At 34.0% G+C, this 14,080-nt stretch overlaps 1 protein-coding gene across 1 annotated transcript in view; it reads left to right on the top strand.

Annotated features, from left to right (window-relative positions):
• Positions 1–3,257, top strand: part of TFPI (tissue factor pathway inhibitor) — a 101,089-nt gene extending 97,832 nt beyond the window's left edge. Inside the window, exon 8 of the mRNA XM_017946705.2 lies at positions 516–3,257. Within this exon, the coding sequence (XP_017802194.1) occupies positions 516–622 (107 nt within the window). The 3' untranslated portion in view covers positions 623–3,257. The remainder of the gene's footprint in view (positions 1–515) is intronic.
• The last annotated feature ends 10,823 nt before the right edge of the window (positions 3,258–14,080 follow it).

Here is a 14,080-nt window from a genome sequence, read left to right as displayed (position 1 = left end):
AAAAGAATCAATTTAAACCAAATTAAACATTTTATTCTTTTAATGTTCAAATACTAAGCATTCACTTTAAAAGACTATACCAAAATGGCTTTAAGTTTTCTTGTAATACACAAAATTTTAACATATTTATTAATGTCTTCTGAATATAAAAGTAATGCATGTTTATAAAATACTAAGAAGAGTATAAAAATGCAAATACAAACTACCTGTAATTTAATCAACCAGATACAGCCATATGTCTACTTTTTAAAAATAAAGCAAGCATGGATTTGTAACAGAAGATGAATGAATAATAAAAATGAACGGCATGCTTATCCATTTTTACTAACTCATATATGCAAAGTAACTTCCTTAAAAATAGATTGTTCTACACGAATACATGGACAAATTAAAGGCTTTTAAATCAATAACATCTTTTGGATTTAAATATTGAAAGATACTTTGAGAGGATTTTAGATAAAATGTTTCATTGTGTTATTTTATCACACATTAACTTATTCCTCTTCCTCTTATAGGTTTCATCCAAAGAATATCAAAAGGAGGCCTAATTAAAACCAAAAGAAAAAGAAAGAAGCAGAGAGTGAAAATAGCATATGAAGAAGTTTTTGTTAAAAATATGTGAATTCGTTATAGCAATATAACATTAATTCTACTAAATATTTTATACGAAATGTTTTGCTATGATTTTCTATTTTTTCTTCTACTAAAATGCTTTTAATTAATATGTTCATTAAATTTTCTATGCTTATTGTACTTGTTATCAACACATTTGTATCAGAGCTGCTTTTCTAATCTTGTTAAATTGCTTATTCTATGTCTGTAATTTATCAACTGGCTACTGGGAAATTACTTATTCTCTGGATCCTTCTGTATTTGCATTTTACTACAGATTATCATACTACTGGCTACATCAAATCAGTCCTTTGTTTCCATTTGGTGACCATTTGTTTGAGGATACGATCATGTAAATGATTATCTCCTTTATAGTCTGTAAGCAGATTAAGGAATATAGCTCTCAAAAAATCAAGAACTTCTTGAGTTTCACATATAAAATGGTGACAAACACCTGCTTCTGATAAAGATTATTCAATTGTGTATTTGAAAAGACTGGTAATAACAAAATTCTATTATGTGCTTCCCTCCTTAGACATAGATTTTCTCCTTTTGTACTAACCAGTATTTCCATCAATATTGAGCTAAATTGTCTTTGAACAGTCAACTCTGCATCATGTGCCTGCCTGATTTGGATTGGTTTCACTTTCTTTTTGTTTGACCGTAGCCCATTCTATCAGTCAAGATGATTGAATAATTGTGTATCAAATACAACTCATGATAAGGAGAAACTTTATGGAAACAATAAGTTTTATGGCAATCGAAAGGGAATTATTTATATGTACTTCCTAATACTATGCTTCCCAATATTTTCTCTTGCTAAAAATAACAAAAATATTTAAACCTTCTGAAATCTATTCCGTTATCATTAGGATTTGCACACAATGCAACTAACAATTCATGCTTTAAAAAAGTAGGTTATTTCTGTTGAAGAGAAAATTATCAGCAAGGAAGAGTTTACTAGAAAATTCATGTGCTAGTCACTCTTGGGGATTTAATATTTCACTGGAGTTAATTCACTATATCCAGACCTACATCTTTCATTTATTGCTGAGCCATGTGCAGTCTGGTATCTCAACAACCTCAACAACCTCCAAGACATGTCATTTTCTGTAGTGTTCACCTCAAATTTGACATTTGAATCGGAACTGATTTAGAAACAACCACTTCATTTATCTAGTATAGATTCATGACTTCTCACTAACAATGATAGTATAATTCTGCCTGTTCTTCAGGATTGAAATTTTGAACTCAGTTTAGATTTCTTGTTTTCCCTCATATACCACATCTAAACAGTCTCCAAATCCTTATGCTTTTTTTTTTTTTTCAGAAAAATTCACCCAATACCTAGGCTTTTTTCTTTACTTTTTTTTTTTTTTTCCCCTTTTGTTTTATTATGTTTTCTTAGACAGGGTCCCACTCTGTCACCCAGGCTGGAGTGCAGTGGTGCAATCACGGGTCACTGAAACCTCCCACCTAGCTGGGACTACAGGTGCAGGCCACCACACCAGCTAATTTATGTAATTTTTGTAGAGATGAGTTTCCCCATGTTACCCAGGCTTGTCTTGAACACCTGGGCTCAAGCAATCTTCCAGCCCCAGCCTCCCAAAGTGCTGGATTACAGATATAAACCACAATGTCCCCATTTTTACTCTTTACTGAATCCTTCCCATCAGTATTAATTCCTCAGAAATTTAGTACATTCCTCCACCCTTTCAAAATGCTCCCAGAACTCACACTAGTTGGTACTTAACTACAACCTTCAACCTCACCATTTAATTTTGATGTATATTTTTGGGTTTACCTACAGTACTTTCTTTCATGACTACTTTGATTTAGTTAAGAATGCTCACTGTACACTGAATGTTAATTACTCAGCTAATTCACACTGATTTCCTGTTTAAAAATATGATCCCCTCCAGGCCATTCATGTGAAGTCAGGGTACAGCTGATGCCAGCTACAGACTTACTGTGTTTCAATATGGAATATCAAAAGTACTAACATATAATTACAAATCCTTTTCTACTGTGGTATACAAATTTTATCATTACAAAATAGTAAGGAAATATTACATTTTCACTTAAGGAAAATATTACATCTTGATTCAAATGTTCAGTACATAAATAATTGCCTTAAAGTGAGTCTTTGCTGTGGAATTTGAGAGTTTTGGAAATCAAAGGCCCTTGTGAAACATTTCCTGTTGCCGTTTATTTATAGATAGCAATAGCTTCAAATAAGTGGGAAAGTCTGCTTGGGTGAAGTGGTAGATAGTCACTAAGATTGTATAAATAGCGCATTTGTGAGTTGCGTAATTGTTTTCTCCAACAATAACCACTGGTCCATTGGTTCACTACTTACTCAAGAAAGACATGTACTGAGACGGCTTGAAATGTTTAATGCATGTGAACGTTATTTTTACCATGTTTTGAAATAAGACCTTTATGGTATTGTCTTCCTTTGTTTTCCACAATCAAATGCATCTAACTGTGAATTGTATATGGAATTATATTATTCAGCATATACATATATTTACCTGCTTTGTTCATTCTGTGTATTCAAAATTAACAGATCATGCTGAAAACCACTCAAATGATTATATTTTTTACATTATAAGAAGTAAAATATATTATTCTGAATAATGAAACTTGGCTGTTGGACTCGCAACGATTTTAGTACATAAAAAAGAATTCAATGCTCATTAGTTATCATAAAGGTACAGAATCTTAAGATAAAAAAAAATTGTTCCCACACTCTGCTTTTATTTCCTTTAATTGGAATTGTTAATAGTTGCCTTTTAATTACAAGTACTCATCCATATATTATAATTTATTTGTCAAACAAATTAGTACACTATGTCCTAACAATCTATACATTTTAAATTTACTCTGCTACATATGTATTTTCATCGCTCGTTTCATATATAATTGTACAAATATAGACATGTATATTTAAAAATATGTTATATAACTATACATTACATAACTTCTTATCCTGACTATTGTATTTGGCCTAGCCCATCTCTATACCGGAAGAAAAAAGACAATGACACTAAACTAGCTAACTATTTAGGTCTTTTGTTGATTCTTCCATCAGCTGCTCCTCCTCTTATCTGTTTTTTAGCAAATTAGCATTTTTATTTAGTGTTTCCAACTTCTGACTTTAAGTGTTTTCTCAGGGACTTTGGCTGGGATGTACTTTAATCACTTTCCCCACATTTTGCTAGGTAGAACAGAAAACCTTGCTTTTGTTGGTCCTGCAGGTCCAGTTTCTGAACTACTTTCAACCACATAGCTAGTTTCTTGGTTAGAATTACTCAGAGTACTTATAAATATAAGAAAGATTTAGATAGTAGGTGCATGGTAATTTATTGTACCAGGAAGAGAGAGAGAGAGAGAGAGAGAGAGAGACAGAGACTTTAATCTTATAATAAAATGTAGCATTAGGACAATGAATATAATTTCCTCATCAATTTAGCCATAGATTATAAAATTTCTAGCCCAATCAGTTTGAAATAAAACAGATATATTTGAATCACACAACTGAAAAGACCAGAGGAATTTGACTTGAGTATAGATAGATTCAGGGTAGCATATTAGGCCAATAAAACTCAGGCTATCTTTGGCTCATGATTCTGCTGCCCAGTATATTTTGCTTTTGTTTTCTAGTTGCACAAGGTTTCAATATGACTTTCAGAATTTAAGGTGCACATCTTTTCAGGGTAAAGTCTTCTAAAAAACTGTGGATTACCCTACCTCAAATAATTGAGTTAAAGTCCTGGCTTCACGCTCATTGACCCAAATGTCTTAGGTCACCCTTGAAGCTAACATCATGTTTAGAGAAATATGACTGTCTGATTGAACAACGTTGATTCACAAGTCCACTCCTAAATATCTTTCTGGTGTAAACACTATCTGAAACTTGTAATCTGACTAGCAGGGCTGGGACTAGAGTAAGGCAAATGAGGTAATCTCTTCAGGCACAACATTTAAGGGAACATTAAAAAATCTCAGTAACCAAGATAAATAATATGGTAATGCAACATGTTTAAAAAATTAAAATTACAGCAAACATCCATGATAAATAAAATATCAGAATTTTTAAAAAGACAGGATCAATAACCAAGTCATATTGGAATCTAAGACAAAAGGAAAAACTAGTAATACTAATAATTTTTAGTAAATGTAAAATATTTCAAATTTAATTATTGTTTAATAAAAATACTAACATATATAAGCTAAATTATTATTATCAATAGAGAAAGACAAATCATTTAATGAAAGTTAATGCTTGTTTCATGATTAAAACTTTTAGCAAACTAAAAAAGAGACATGATAATATGAGGATGGATAGCAACTAAAAACATGCAATAACATGATGCTAAGTGTTAAAATTTTAAGAACATTTCCACTAAAGTCCACTATCTGTGCTATACAACATATTCAAGCAATCTTAATTTGTAACTAACGCAAAAACGCAAGGAACAGAAATTAGATATAAATATTACATTGTATTTTAGTTATATAATATGCTTATCATAATTGAAAATTCAAGATAATCTGAAGCATAACAATTAGAAATAAATAATACTGGAGTTTAGCAAGATTGCTATATGAAAGTTCAACATACGAAATTGAAACAGGAAAAGTACCCTTGTCCGGATAGGGGCATGTGACGGGTGAGGGGCTTGCTTCTTCAGTGCCCGGCTGCGCAAACCTCTATGAGAGCATACAGACAAGCAGGCCATGGGGCTCCAACCCCACGGCAGTGACTAGGGGTGGATGTTCAGAGCTCCTGAAGCCCCAGTGGGCGTGTGTTACAAGATGCTCTTTTAGTTCTGCTCTTTTAGTTTTGCCGTCTGTAGGCTTGTGTTAACCAGCTCATAGCCCTCCTTACTTATCACAAGGACGGAAGGATTTCTGTATTCCAAGGTTTCTTGCCTTGGTATACCGGAAGAATCAGATCACGCGCGGGCTTGGAGAATGAGTCCGAGGTTTTATTGAGTAGAAGTAGTTCTCAGCAGATGTGGGAGCCAGACGGAGATGGACCAGGGGTCTGGCTGCTTAGCAGCCCGTGCTCTTCTCCTCCTGATCTCGCCAAACTGCCAAACTCCACATCATTCCTCCAGTCAATGGCCTGCTGTCCTGCCAGTGTCTGTCATGTGCTCTTCCACCGGCATGCTCGCCTGATGTCCTGTCGATGTCCAGCTGCTTGTGTCTTCTTCCCCGATCCCCTCCTCTGAACGTCCAGAAGCTTGTGTATCTGCCTGCTAGGGTCTCAGTTTTTATAGGCCTAGGATGGGGGCGTGGTGGGCCAGAGTGGTTTTGGAAAATGCAACATTTGGGAGCAAAGGCAGGAGTGCCTGTCCTCACCTAGGTTCATGGGCACAAGTCAGAGGGTGAAGCCCTAGCCAGGGACCGGCCTTGCTCAACCCAGCACTGTCTCCCGTTCGGTATCATTTAAAGGGACCATGCTCTTCCCTTCCCAGCACTCCTGTATCAAAATCAATAGCATTTCTGTACACTAGGGAAAATGTACTAGCCACAATAGAACAGGAACCCTAATGTGCCCAACAGTAAATCCCACAAAAGATGATTTTTAAGACTTTTAGATAAAAAAATCCTATATTGAAAATTCAAATATGTTATTGAAGTACATAAATGGAGCTAAATTTTTTCCTATTTATTGTAACTTCTATAATTAGTATTCACAAAGAAATAAGCCAATGATAACACTAGATTATAAGAAACTCTTCGTAATTAAAATGAAATAAACGTTTTTTAAAATAAAAAAAAATGGAAGATAAAGTTAAAAAAAATCTCTAAGCTATGGAAAGAAGAAGTCATAAGAATGAAAAAGAAGATAGAAAAGGTAAATTTTCACAATTAGTTCAGGTGCCCTACCTTGAAGTGTCAAAAGGATCTGGAAAATAGCAGAGATAAATAGAGGGGAGAGACATCTTACAGAAAAAGAATAACGGAGATTCCCTTCACTGAAATTGTGTGTTGTACCCAACAAAGGGTAACCACCTAACATACCCCCTCTGCACACACATGAAATTTCAAATACTAGCAATGAAGATAAAAGTCCTTGGGACAGGAGACTGTGGAGGGATAAGTCACATACAAAGAAATAGAAATAAAAAGGAATTGTACATTTCAATGACAGTAATGGAAGGAAGCCACAAGACAGTTGGATGTAGAAGTCTGAGGGAGAACAAATGGCTATTTACTTGCTTGAAGTCTGTCTGTACTAACTGATTTTTCAATTGTGTGTGTGTAGTGCTTTGCTGAAAGATGGGAAAGAGGCTTTGGGAAAAAGTTTTAGAATATAAACTAAGAGATACTGTTTCTAGTACCAATACTAACCTAGTGGATGAATTTTTTTGACCATCTAATTTCTCTGGCCCCATATTTACTTATATTTAGAATGAATGTTTTGGACTAGACTGGCTGTATAAACAAGTTTTTTGGTTTGGGTAATTTTAAGATTTTTATGGCAATGGCCTCTATTTAAAAGTATCTGATACCGACATATGTTAAGCCAAAAAGAACGGAGCAATGTTCTGTGACTGAAAAACAAAAATCAACATTGGCCAGATTCTACAGTTAGCAATATCCATAACCCCCCTAGCATAAGGTTGTTATATACAGTAGTCTTCTATATTCTTCAAAAATAGCCTATGCTGATGGAGCTTGACATCTTCAAACTGACTATACCTACAATTTCCTTTTTCAGTGCCTGATTAATTCCCAAACATCAAAAGATTTTATGAGAAGCTTCCAAGTAATTACTTTACAGGAGGTCCCACATACTGCGGGATTTCCTGAATGCCTTAATAATGGGTTTTATAATCAAAAAACATTTTCTGAATCCATTAACTTTTTCTTTCTCAATATTATATATATTGTAGGGAAAATAATATATGTGGATCTGATTTATACTAACTCATCAAGGCGTTTCAAGCTCATGAGAAGTTTTGACATAATTTTTAGACCATTTAGTCTCTTAATTAATCTAAAAAAGTAAGCCAAATTTAATTAAGAATAATTAACTAGAATTAGATTTTTCTAGTACCAAAATGTTTTATGTCAATCAACAATTTATTCTAATAAGTTTTAGACAAATCCTAATTGTAGCCAAAATCAACTCATTCCTGTCAACGTTACTGATGATTTGCTATTCTTTTTCATTATAAGATAAAATCAGCCAACTCAATTATGAACTTGAATGTCTTTAGGGACTTAATCCATATTTAATCTGTATTTGCACAAGGGGCATAATTCTAATTTATTGAACTCTTTTTCTAAGCTGCAGGTGCTCTCAAATTAGAAGCCAGAGGAAACTGCTACTTCCTTCTTGTTAGTCAGTTTTTGGAATCAGAAAGCAAGAACTTTGACTTTCCAACAGTCTTTTTTAAAAAACATATTCCCCACTCTCAACAGAATGTTCCACAAAATTTGTAAATCACTCTAGGGAAATTTCCAGAGTTTCAAGATGTGAACAGCTGTGAGCTACCTAAATGATCCATCTTGCCAAGAAATTGTTACTCCAGAGAGAACGAAATAAACAATTACCATTTTTTTATTGAAAATATCTGCCACTGTTCAATGAGAAAGTATTTAAAATTCTAAAGCTAATGACTGTATATGTTAGGAAATTTCTTATTTATCTCTTTACATAGTCTTTATTAACTATTTTCCTTCTTCACAAGCTACACACACACACACAATCATTTAATTAGGGAGAAAATATTTAAAACCACTGCATTCCACAGTTTCTCTCATCTCCACTGGTTGTTAATAAACTGGTAGATGCACAGGAAGACTATTTAAAGACTATAGTTGGAGAAAAGTCTAATGCCAAATCAAATATAATGATAAAGAACACAGGGTTTGGATTCAAAACAACTTAGATTTGAATTCAATAGGACTTCATATCATTAATCCTCTTGCTTTGTCTGTAAAATGATTGTGAGGGTAAATGAGATCATACATACAAGAGGGCTTAGTACAGTACTACACTGTAAAGATTCAATAAAATGGTACCATTTGGTATATACAATTTACTATTTAATATTTCAATGGTTTAGAATACAGTCTCTGAGCTATAATAACAGTTATTCAAATAAGCTAGGCAATTACAAGTCAAAGTAGGAAAATTTGAGGTAAGTTTTGTCTACGAAGGTTATCCTGTATATGAGAAATGAACATAAATATGATGTAGCTGTACTTTTAACAAGATCAATTAAGGGACAGGTAAAAATATGAATTAGATAACTTTTAATTTTTTTAATAGTTTGTTTTTGACATAATTGTCTAAGAAGTGCTAACAGATTTTTAATATGAAAATTTTTCTAACATGGATTTTAAAAGGGCAAAAATCAGTAAATTGTTCTTTTTATTTACAAATTTATATAAAACTCATCTTAAAATATTTGCATATGTCTTATGTTTCTAAGAAGTTTTAAAAGTTTTTAAAATGATCATCACTATTGCTTGTGTCATCCTCCCAAATATTCAGAACCTACATCATTATTCCTATGTAAATAATAGTGGAAATGTATGATCTGAATAGACATCAGAATTAAAAATAGAAAAATGACTAAGTAAGTTGTTAATGTTTTAATGTGAACTTGCTGAAAACTATTATGTTTTTCTATTTTGCTAATGTTCACTATTTTCTTTTTCTCAATGTGGAATTATCTAACTGAAGACCCAATAACCCATATAATTTGGCATATAGTTTATATAAGTATCTTCCAAAATATGTGAAATAGTTTACCAAATTAGATATTTTTCAAATAATGAAAAATTGGTGCTAACATGCTGTAAAGAAGGAAGACACATTCAATAATGCAACACCTAGAGTGTCAAGTTTCGTTCTACCAATTTCCAGTTAACTACTAAGATTCCATCCCCTTACCTAAAAAGTGGAAATAAAATCTCCACAGAATTAAATAAAGAAAATATCTAAAAAGTATAGCATATTTTTGGAAGCAATCCTGGTTTTCAACAGTGCTACTTTCCTGTCCCAACTTTCCCTAAAATGAAGCAGAAACCTATCAGTGTTACTAGATATTAAATACTTGAAAATATTGTCATGAGCTGCATTTCAGTCAGTAATGAACCACACATATGACAGTGGGCCCATAAGTTTATAATGGAGCTAAAAAATTCCTATCCCCTAATGATTTCCTAGCTGTTGTAATGTCATAGCATGACAGATTACTCCCGTGTTTGTGGTGAAGCTGATTAAACCTACTGTGCTGCCAGTCGCATAAAGGAATAGTGCACACAATTTTGTGCAGTACACAATACTTGATAATGGTAATAAAATTATGGGTTTATATATTTACTATACTATACATTTTACTGTTACTGTATTTCAATTTTACTTATTCAATTTGGAGTTGTTTTGAGACAGAGTCTTGCTCTGTTTCCCAGGCTGTAGTGCAGTGGTACAATCATGACTCATGGCAACCTCGAACTCCTGGACTCAAGCAATCCTCCCACTTCAGCCTTCCGAGTAACTGGGACTACAGATGTGCACCATCAATTTTTAAAATTTTTTTTGTAGAGACAGAGTCCCACTATTGCCTCGAACTCCAGGCCTCAAGCAATCCTCCTGCCTCAGTCTTCCAAAGTGCTAGGATTATAGGGGTAAGTCACTAAATCCCAGCTTATTATTATTTTAGAGTGTCTTCCTTCTACTTATTAAAAAATAAGTTAAGGGTAAAAAATCCTCAGGCTGTTCAGAAGAAGGACAGTTCGGAAGAAGGAATTGTGTATCATCAGAGATGACAGCTCCATGTATATTATTGCCCCTGAAGACCTTCCAGTAGGACAGGATGTGGAGACAGAAGAAAGTGATACTGATGATCCTGACCCTGTGTAGGCCTAGACTAATGCATGTGTTAATGTCTCCATTCTTAACAAAAACTTTAAAAAGTAAAAACAAATAAATTTTAAAAACAGAAAAAAGCTTATGGAGAAAAAATATTTTGTATAGCTGTACGTGTTTGTGTTTTGCTAAGTTTGTGTTTTGCTAAGTTGTGTTAAGCTAAGTGTTATTACAAAAGAGTTCAAAAAATTTAAATTAAAACTTTTAAAATCAAATTCAATTTTTTATAAATTAAAAAGTACATTGAGTAAAAGACATACAATAAGCTAAGGTTAGCTTATTGTTTCAAAATATATATATATTTTACAAATTTATTGTTGCCTGAGAGAACACTGTTCATAAAGTCTACAGTAGTATGGAGCAATGTCCTAGGCCTTCACATTCACTCTCCACTCACTCAGAACAGCTTCTAGTCCTGCAAGCTTCATTTGTGATAAGTGCCCTATTCAGTATTCAGTATTCAGTACAGCAACATCCTGTACAGGTTTGTAGCCTAGAAGCAATAGGCTGCCCCATATAGCCTAGGTGTGTAGTAGGCTATACCATCTAGGTTTGTGTAAGTACACACTATGAGGTTCACACAATGATGAATTCCCCTAACAACCCATTTCTCAAAATGTATCCTGATTATTTAGTGACATATGACTGTAGAATAGTTGACATAATCCAAAATCAAATTCATTTTTATGCTTCCTTACAATTAATCCAAAAAGAGAGTATTTTAATTATAGCATTTTTATTTTCTGAATCTAAAAATGCCATGAGAAATGAATTTTAAGAGTATCATATATAAGGGACTATGATTAAAACTGAGGATATTAACTTCAAGTAATACTTTGTAGAAAGTCATAAAAAATTTCTTTAAAAAGTTTTTGTATTTTTCTCCTTACCCAAACCTCATCCAGACCCACCAGCATGTTCCTAAAACATGCTTTGTATTATATGACCCCTCGCACATGGAGTAAAATACGAATTCTTTACCCCAATCAACATGGCCCTACATTCTGTGTCCTCATGTACGCACTTGTGTCTCTCTTCTTGCTCACTGGTCTCCAAGCTCCAGGAGCAATCCAAGTATAGCACCTGAGCAAGTTTTGTCTACCTGCAACAGCCTCTTAGTAGACTCTGTTTTGATGCCTCTCCCACGTAGTTAAAATATTGATATATAATAGTCCCACATTTTATGGGGTACATGTGGTCTTCTGTTACATGCACAGAATGTGTAACAATCAAGTCAGGGTATTTAAAGTATCTACCACCTGAGTAGTTACCGTTTTCCTATGTTGGCAACATTTCAAGTCCCCTCTTGTAGCCATTTAAAAAGATATGACACATTGTTCTTAACTCTCGTTACTCTACTTTGCCCTTGAACACTGGAACCTATTCCTTCTATTTAAGTGTATGTTTGTAATCCTTACCCAACCCTTTGTTTTTTTTAATCTCCCACCTTCCCTTCCCAGATTCTGGTAACTATCATTCTAGTCTCTATCACCAGAAAATCAAATTTTTAACCTTTCACATATGAGAGAGAACAGGCAATATTTGACTTTTTGTGCCTGGCTTATTTTACTTAACATAATGATTTCTGGTTCCATTCATGTTGCTACAAGTGACAAGATTTCATTCTTTTTATGGCCAAGTAGTATTCCATTGTGTAGGTAAAACAAACTTTCTTTATCTAGTCACCCATTGATGGACACTTATGATGATTAAATATCTTGGCTATTATGAATTGTGCTGCAATAAACATAGGGTGCAGGTATCTCTTTGATATACTAATTTCCTTTCCTGTGAATACTGTGGGATTGCTGGATCATATGGTAGTTCTGTTTTTAAGTTTTTTGAAAATGTCCATACTGTTTTTTCTCATGGCTATGCTAATTTACATTGCCACCAACAATATATAAGCTTTTTTCTCCTCCACATTCTCACCGACATCTATTGTGTTTTGTCTTTTTCATAATTACCATTCTAACTGGAGTAAGATGATATCCCATTGTGGTTTTGATTTTCATTTCCCTGATGATTAGTGATAATAAGAATTTAAAAAATATATCTGTTGACTATTTGTATGTCATCTATTGAAAATGTCTATTCATTTGCCTACTTGCCAACAAGTTCTTTACCTACTTGTTAATTGAATTATTATTTTTGCTATTGAGTTGTTTTATTATTCTCTTGTCAGATGAAAAGGTAGCAAATATTTTCTCCCATTCAACAGGTGATTTCTTTATTCTGGTGATTGTTTCCTTTGCTATACAGAAGTTTTTTTTATTTAGTGTAGTATCATTTGTTTATTTTTGTTTTATTACCTGTGCCTTCTTAGACATAAAATCTTTAACTAGATCAATGTGTCTCCTATATTTTTTTCTAGTAGTTTTACAGTTTTGAGACTTATATTTTGGTCTCTAATCCATTTTGAGTTGACTTTTGTATATGATGTGAGATAGGGGTCTAGTTTCATTCTTCTGCATATGGTTATCCAGTTTTCTGGATACTGGTACTATTTACTGAATTGGTTGTCCACTCCAAATGTAGGTGCTTGGTGCCTTGGTTGAAAACCAGATGGTAGTTTAATATGTAAATATATTTCCGGGTTCTCTATTTTTGTCCATTGAACTGGCTTTCAGAGGGGAAGACTTTTTCCTGAAGACACATCTATGGTATTGGTTGGATAGGACACTTCAGCTTTGATTTTGAGAATGTAGTCTCTGTGTAATATCTTCAGCTACAAATAACATCAGTGGTGTTTGTGATTTCCTCAGTGGCTTAGGCTGCAGTTGTTATTGCAGGCTGTAGTGAGATTTTGCTGGGAACAGGGACTCTACTTGGGCCAGTCCTCAGGACCCAGTGGATGCAGTGGTGGGCCAAGTGTTCCTGTCCTTGGGTCTCTGGTTAGCATACATGGACATCAATGTTAGCAGGTGCAAACAGGCTAATTTGGGGGCTTTCCAGCAACTTGCTCAGGTACTGGCAGAGATAATATTGGGCAAGGCAAGTGGGTGGGCTTTTAGTCTCCTGGGAATCATGTGTGGCATGGGCAATGGCAGTAGCAGTAGTGAGACAACCCTTAGGCTTCAGAATAGTATGCATTGGTGTTAGCAGGGGCTACATCATACTAGGTGGGCCAGTTCCCATGCCCCCAGGTGGCAAATGCAAGTTGGTACTGGCTATGGCAATGTTGGCGGGGTGGGAGTCATTAAGCCAGAGCAGGATCATAGTGAATTAATGATTGATTTTGTTTCCAACAGATAGTGGTAGAACAAATGCTTTCCATGCTTTAACATAGCGAGAGCCTTGTTTATCAGACATGAGAGACATTTATCACTCTGTTGTTAGTTTTCAGTGATTTGATTTGTATTCCTGATCAGATACGTAGGAGTTAGTCTTCTTTGGCCTAGCCATCTCTAGCTTTGAATCATGAAAACAGATGGAGTGATAACTACATAGAAAGATGAAAGAAGGTATGACATCTTATTTTATAATTTTAAAATTACATTGTGATTTAATGCCTATTACATCATTGTTTTCCTCTGCACTTAAAATTTGATGAAATACATATTCTCC

This window comes from Papio anubis, chromosome 10 (assembly GCF_008728515.1).
Source record: "Papio anubis isolate 15944 chromosome 10, Panubis1.0, whole genome shotgun sequence".
NCBI lineage: Eukaryota > Metazoa > Chordata > Mammalia > Primates > Cercopithecidae > Papio > Papio anubis.
The sequence above is the reverse complement of the archived record's forward strand: the minus strand, read 5'-3'. Positions and strand labels throughout refer to the sequence as shown.